This window comes from Salminus brasiliensis, chromosome 18 (assembly GCF_030463535.1).
Source record: "Salminus brasiliensis chromosome 18, fSalBra1.hap2, whole genome shotgun sequence".
Lineage (NCBI taxonomy): Eukaryota > Metazoa > Chordata > Actinopteri > Characiformes > Bryconidae > Salminus > Salminus brasiliensis.
The window spans coordinates 19,867,460-19,875,066 of record NC_132895.1 but is presented as its reverse complement, the minus strand read 5'-3'; the positions used below and the strand labels follow the sequence as shown (position 1 = coordinate 19,875,066).

Below are 7,607 nucleotides of genomic sequence, written 5' to 3'. Positions count from 1 at the left end.
ATTCTATTACATTTTTTGTCATAGGGTTTTTATTTATAGCGTCAGCGCTAGTTCCGTTCAGCCGAAGTTCGGCTCAGTTTAACGAACCGATTCTTCTACGCCCGCTCCTCAATGAATCAAATGTGACCCAGCGATTCAGAAGCCAAAGCCAACTTCTTGTCGTCTTCCTTTACGTGCAGCGACGTGCTGAGAGGGAGTCTGGCATCCTAGGAGTCCTAATCTTAAATAATGAACTGAAGGAAGATGTCATTGACAATACTGGGAAAGTGTGAGTTAATTCAAAGAGATTGCTATTAGTATGTTAGATTAATTTTTTTTTTTAATGCTATGTGTTTACTATAATTACACGGTTTTAACAATGTATTTATTTTTTTATTTGAGTTAGTTATTTGTATGGCATCTCGTTTGGTTCAGTGAGTCGATTTGACTGCCTTACTGAAAAGAACCGAAGCTAAAGATCGATTCGTTACATTCAGAAAAAGAATCACTGACGGGTGTGTCTGAAACTGACGGTAGCTGCCTTGGTGTCTTGCTGCCCACGCTGTTCCACAAGTGTAGTGATGAAGATCTCTGTAACCGAAGGCAACATTGGCTGTGTCTCAAACGTTATAACTATGAGTTATGAGCTAAACACTCATTTCTATTGAGCTGCCAGTACCTCTGAAACATCAGGATGTAGTGTTGCCCTCATGATTCAGTTACAGAGACCTTCATCACTACACTGCCTTCTGAGACAGTGTGGAGAGCAAGGCATCAATTCAGCCAGCTACCTCCAGTTTCTGACACAGCCAATAGGTCCTGACGTAGCCAAGGTATCCACTGCTCACTTTTAGATGGGTGCATTTGGCTGTGTTTTATTTAGCAATAAAATAGAAGGCCAGATCACTAAACCTCAATTCAGACATGACTGGGTGCCTTCCTGCCTCCGAATCCTGTCTAAGTAGGCAGCAATTCTAATATTTCAGACACAGCCAGAAATTGCTTGACCACTAAATAATGACGGGCTGTGTCGCACAGTTAACATCACACTGCTCATTGTTCTGCACCTCTGTACTGTCAGTGTGACGTGTACAAAAATGTGGATGTAATTTGGACTACATTTCATATATGTTAGCATTTATAACAGCAATTCAGTACTGACCCAGTCACCACCACAGTGGACCATATTGCTGTCTAATCAGGTGTAATGGTCAGGACACAGTGACCTTCGTCTGAGTTAATATTTGTATTATTATATTTGTATTATGATTACATGTCATTCTAACCCGGTTCACTGCGTTAGCTCTGTAAGTTGTCCCTTAACAGCCTATTTATGTACGATGCTAAATGCTTTAAGCGTGCATTCCTGAATATGCTCACTGTCATGCAGAAACCTTGTATGTCTAAATTGGCAGTTTTACAGGAGAAGAAAGAAATCTTGTATGTTAGGTCATTTCGGAGCATTTCTATAGGTCCATGCATCATTACATTTGACACGATGTAAATAACGACTGCCAGATTAAAAAAAGGCTGCTTATACAAAAGAAAAATGTACACTGTTCTCATTTTCCATGATAAATCTACCAGAGACAGATTAAAAGATTATATCTGCACAATATCTGTGTTTTTATTATATATATTGCAATATAAATCACAGAAGAAGAAGGAATCTATTGCAGTGCCTGTGTTTCCCGGTATCATGCAGCCCTAATACAAGGTGGCAGTGGGGATGATATGCATGCTCTTCGGATTAAATAACATATAATAAATAACAGAGACGCAGACAGAGAACAACGAACTAAACACAGACATTTTATTTGCTTAAAAAAGTGAAAAACTCTAATGAACACAATTTCGAAGACTTTACAAATAACATTTTATTTCCCCATATAATCATTTGTTTTTACTCAAATCATTGGCATTCATGATAATAATTTATAGGACTTCAAATGCATAAATAGAAAACCATTTACAAAGTCATGCAACTACTGTTTGCCCTCTAAGGTCCATCATTTAACAGTTCAATTACCTGCAAAATACTGGAACACCAAATCAATGCTGGGAAGGGTTTTAGGGTCTGTGAGTAAAAAAACAGTCATGTTAGGATAACAGTGCAGTCCTAGATTGGCTTTTTTGTGTAGCAATTATGCTTTAACATCAAAAAAATAATTCTTTTAAAAAGGAATAGTGGTCTCTTGATAACTCCAGCAGCTTGTGTTCCAGGAGCTGGGGTTTGTACTCGCGAGTTGGCAGCCTGCTCTCTCTGTATAGCTGACCAACATGAGGCCGGGCCTGGGTAGAATGGCTATCATTATGATTATTACAGTTATCTTACAGCTGCGGGCAGCAGATGGCAGTGGATTATTGTTTGGATGATGCCACAAGCCTTGGGCCAGCATTACACTGCATCCTCAATCTTAAGGTTTCCACAGTTGGTTCTTCGTCCAGCTAGCTAGGAATACAGGACCTCGTTGAGAATCATGTCATTATTAAGAAGCATATATACCATTAATAAACGTGTACACCTGGAGACAGGTGTCGATTTGATATGTACAGTCTCTCCAGGTGGACAAGTGTGTGTGTGTGGGGGAGGGTGGGGGGCAAGAACATCGTCCTGTAATAGTCCACGATAGCCTTAAAGCTTCGAGCCTTGCAGTTGTTGTTAAGCTTTTACACTCTAGAAACGGGAGTTGATTCGAATTTTCATGAAATATCTTGATTTCTTTGGAAGCATGGTGTCTGATGTTTTTGCCCTAGCTGCCAGATATGCAAACTTGTAAAAAATAAGATTTTGGACATAAAAAAAGCAAATAAATCTGGTAACAAACACACAGTGATTATACTCATCTGTTACTTTTGTGCATTGGCCCATAGTCCTGACCTTGTTTCAGCTAACCTATATGTATAGAGTATTCTGTGTTAGTAATGCAGTTTTGATGATAGAATTTTTTTTTTTTCACCAAACAATGTTAAAAGCATCCAACAATCAATACAGTTATTGATCACAATTGGACACGACTGGACTGACACTGATCAGTTTTTAGCATTGACATTCACTGTAACTCTACACTGTGGTGTGGCATAGACACGTCACCATCTATAGGGTCACTTTTGCTTAGTTTACATCGAGAAAATGTATATGCATATAAACCTGCACTGAAAAGAACGATGCACTGAAGTCACTTGATTCACATGTGTGTGCAGTTTCCACACCAACAGGATCTGACATCTGTACAAATTTGTGTTCGAGTCTCTTACTTTGAGCAGTGATTGTGTTTCATGTAATTCATTGACGTGAAAATGACGTACTCATGTGAATCAAGTCAGTTCAGTCCTCCTTCAGTGTGGACTGTGAAGTCGGCTAATTTCTCTGTTTGCCATGTAGTTTTCCCTGTACTGATAAACTTTTGAGACTCTGCCTATGCAAGACAAAATCTCCACGCTTAGACCAGCCTACTTCTCGGCAATAGCGGGCAGCATGCAGGCCCGGATGCGGGCCTCCCTCCACGCGCTTCGACATTCGGCGATCCAGTGCGACACCATAGTCTGTTTGTCCATGCAGCGGCTGCTGCTCTTCCCCCTCCAGCCAGCAGAGGCGCCGTCGAGTTTACCCGGGAAGCTGCTGCGGACTCCATCATCCAGCTTCTTTCTGCTGACCGGTGAGCGCTGCAGGACGGTGGGCGACGGGACGGGTTCGGCCAGGCCCAGCAGCTCGGGACAGCTGCTCTTGCGCTGGCTTTCCGGCCCAGGGCGCCCCCTTCTGGTTGACGCTGCTGCTGCACCTCCGTGGCTGTATAGGTACTCTAACGGGTCAGCTGAGCCTGGATGGTCCGGTCCGCCCTGCTCTGGGCCCTGGGCTTGAGCTTGCTCTGCCTCCTCCTTGTGTGTTGATGGCTGGCTTGAGATGGGGACGCTGCTGGATGTTGTGAGGGGCTGCTGGAGCTGCAGGGAGAGGGGCTGGCGCAGGCGGTGCAGACGCAGGCAGGGTTTGGGCGAGTTCAGTGTGCCGAGGGACAGGATGTCGCGGTCAGGCTCATGCAGAGGGAAGGCTGGGCGGGCCAGCTGGCAGATGGAGTGAAAGTAGTCCTGCGTGCTGGTGTGCTGACTGTTGGTCTGATTCAGGTCCTGCACCAGCTCCTCGTAGCCCTCCCGGATGGTGGGGAGGCCTCTCTTGGTCAGCAGTCTTGACCTGGGCCGCATGGCTGCAAAAGATGGAGGAAAGACACTGTCATGATGATGTAAACCAATATACTGACTGTATGTGTACATCCATATGTATACAGATACTGGGGACGAGATGAATTTCCTCTTTCTTCACAATATATTGTCGCTGTCAACCTCATTTCTCCAGAATGCCAACTTCAATGGAGAGAAGCATAACTTTCAATGGAAGTCAATGTAGAAACATTTTATTTCAAGGCATTTAGGAACATTTCTATTGGTCCATTGGACACCAGGAGGGTAACGACTTAACACATGTCTCCTCCGATACATGTGAAGCTGCTGCTGATGATGTGGTATTGCCGGGCAACCAACATACTCTGAGGAAGGTGCCAGGTTCCCAGCTCCACCGCACCAGGGAACGCCTGTGCTGGCCAGTATCACTTAAGCATCATGAGAGCGAGAAAGCGAGAGAGCGAGTCATCTACCCACATCTGCTCTCTCTGCCTCCGGTCGCTGATGTCAATCAGAGCCCCAGACCCAAGACCCATTAAAAACATGTTGAAATAATTTCAACGCACTTGAAAGAGGGCAGGTAAGAGGGTACCTTTTCATTTGTACTGACCACTGCATCCCAGAAAATCCCCCACAAGACCTACTTGATGTTTTGGAGATGTTCTGATTCAAACATCTGTCGTCTGACCAGATGGTTCGGTCCTTGTCAGAGTGGCTTGGATCTTTATGCTCACCCATTTCTCCTGCTTTTAACACATCAGCTTCAGGAACTGACTGCTGAATCGCTGCCTAATATATCCCATTATTATATAAGCTTTTATATACAGTATATCTATATCACTACTGTTTATCAGTATGATAGCTGTGCAAACATGTATGGCCCTGGCACGCACACATACACACACACACTGCAGTGGCTATTTACTTCCACAGCTACCAAAATGGCTGAAATGTGAGTTTTAATCCGCAGTGTGTCATTAAATCCAGTCATCCCATGCCTAATGGATACGCTATTGCCCACACAGTCACATGCTGACGGTTGTTCAGACCGCCGGCATACGAACATGAAGTCACGTTTTTTTTTTGCCAGAGACGTGAGTTTCACGTGTATCGAATCTCTTCCTTTTGCAGACATGCCATTTAGTGCAAACTACAATTTGTACAAAAATGGTGTAGAAGATACAGATAAGGTTCCCACTCTTTTTAGGAAAATGTTTGATATTATACATTACACACATGGCTACTGGATGTGCTGTTTAATATCTAGTACTATATGCTATAAAAACTATATGCTTTCCCATAAGATGGAAAATCCCTAAATCAGTAGGTGTTCAATTAATAGGGTGTCAGTAGCTAAAACATGCAATTCCAGTGCTCAACTTTTCCAGGATTTTTTTTAGCCATTGTCTCAATGTTCAATAATCTAAAATATAAATTTGCAGGTTTTCCAGTTTTACAGGATGTGTGGGAACCCTAAGATAGAAAAGAGTGAATACTGTGAACCGCAGTAATGGCTTCTCTCTCTTCTTCCCTCACACACACATGCATACCATCGCTGTCACTCAAAAAATCCTTTTGACATAATCTGAATCTGACAGTTGGTCTATGCATTGTCTCAAAATTTCATGATACATGGACCAACAGAAAACTCCCATGGTAAGTTAAGAAGGTGTTTTCCCCTCTCCTGTAAAGTTGCTGTTTTGGAGATACAATGTTTCTACATGGCTCCTTCAGAGCATACGTTATTATCCAATTAACGAACGTATATCCAGTGTTGTTTTTTTCCTGGTAAGATTTACAATCCAAAGGCGTTTCCTGGTAGATGTCTACTGAACAGGTTCTTTCCTGTGTCCCTCTCGCTTCCTTCATACTGTAACTGCAAATAATCGATACCCGTAGTGCAAGACACGGCTTACAGGGAACTGTGCAAGCCCTGTCTCCATGGTAACTCCTCTCCCCATCAGATCTCAGGGTGTGCTCAGATTTCATTGCAATCGGAGAATGCACACACACAACACACACATATGAACGCACACTCTCAGAGACTGCCAGCCCCCACCCCATCATTAGCACACCCCTCCATTTGTTGGAAGAACAATGTAAACAACCCAGCACCCCATCCTTCTCTCCCTTTCTCGCTCTCCCTCTCCCTCCCAACCCCATTTTCTCTCAGTGTTTACCACCCAATGCTGCTTTCCTCAGCTCCTCCACAGCTCACAGCACACACACTCACACACACACACATACACGCCTTCCCTTTCCCAAGCGAGCAAGCCCTTTTTTTACATAACTCTCCAAGGTGTGCACACTCTTTAAGCGGCGGCTGAATTTCATACTCTTCTTTTAACCACCTCTGCTTTTCCCTGCCCTACTGCCCCTCTTTTACGTAATCTCGGAATCTAATTCGGCCCCCGTTTTGTTTCACTGTTTAGAGAGAAAAAAAGTGTAATCTGCTTAACCTACAGCGGACACATCAGATGTGATGTAATCGCCCTTCTATTTTGAGACCCGTTGGCTGTAAATGGCTGTATGGTCGCTGTCACTGGATTTAGAGCATTTTAAACCCTTTTGGTTTAGTCTATGATGTTAAGATGTGTTATTCAGTAACCAGTATGAATTACTCCGTATCTCTGTATGGCTTATTCATTAACTACGCTGAAACTAACACGTGTGATATCTTCAGTGAAAGTGCTAAAGCATAATATACAGACGTATTAGAGAGGTGCTGCCCCTGAGCTCCATTTGTGTGTGTGTGTGTGTGTGTGTGTGTGTGTGTGTGTCGTAGGTGGCATTTTATTTCATCTCCCACCTGTGCTGGGTCTCTGGGTGCCTGGGGTCTTTAAGCTTCTCCTCTTCCTCCTCTTCCTCCTCGCCTCTCCTTTCTTGGTCCCTCTGCTACCACTGCTCCCTACCACAGCACAGCGTCCAACTGCAGCTCCACACTCCACACCAGTGGTGCTTTACCCCTTCTCTCTCTCTCTCTCTCTCTCTCTCTCTCTCTCTCTCTCTCTCTCTCTCTCTGTCTTTCTCTCCTCCTCCTCTCGCTCTCTCCTACGTGCGCTCCCTCTCTGGCTCTCTCTTGCACTCACTCACTCGCCCTACCTCCTTTCCTCCCTCCCTCCCTCCCTCTCTCGGCCTGGGCTAAAAATAGCATCACTAGTTCATTCCCATCCCTGTAGCCGTGCACGATCATTTGCAAAATGAATTTGACTGATACGAGGAGAGAGGGAGAGGAGAGGAGAGGAGAGAGGAGGCAGTGGGAGGATTAAGAGGTGGAGAGAGTGGAGGACAGAGTCAGAGAGAGAGAGCGAGAGAGTGGACAACAGCTTTGTCATCCTATTGAGAGATGGGCACTGCTATCCTACTTTATGGCTTGTCCTGCACTGATAGCCCTGAAACACATTAGATCTAGTATTTGAGCTGATGTTTTTTTGTCCCACAGAACCAGCCAG

General features: G+C 44.3%; 1 protein-coding gene across 1 annotated transcript; it reads right to left on the bottom strand.

The window, feature by feature from the left end:
* Positions 1-1,778: 1,778 nt before the first annotated feature.
* Positions 1,779-7,172, bottom strand: LOC140539776 (uncharacterized). Its single transcript, XM_072662537.1, has 2 exons — positions 6,965-7,172; positions 1,779-4,181 (listed from the first exon to the last, which is right to left on the bottom strand). Exon 2 carries the CDS (start codon positions 4,177-4,179, stop codon positions 3,433-3,435), a length of 747 nt encoding a protein of 248 aa, XP_072518638.1. The 5' UTR covers positions 4,180-4,181; positions 6,965-7,172; the 3' UTR covers positions 1,779-3,432.
* Between the last annotated feature and the right edge of the window lie 435 nt (positions 7,173-7,607).

Excerpts from the sequence above, each read along its gene's own strand:
- LOC140539776 (XM_072662537.1), bottom strand. The coding sequence starts at position 4,179 with ATGCGGCCCAGGTCAAGACTGCTGACCAAGAGAGGCCTCCCCACCATC.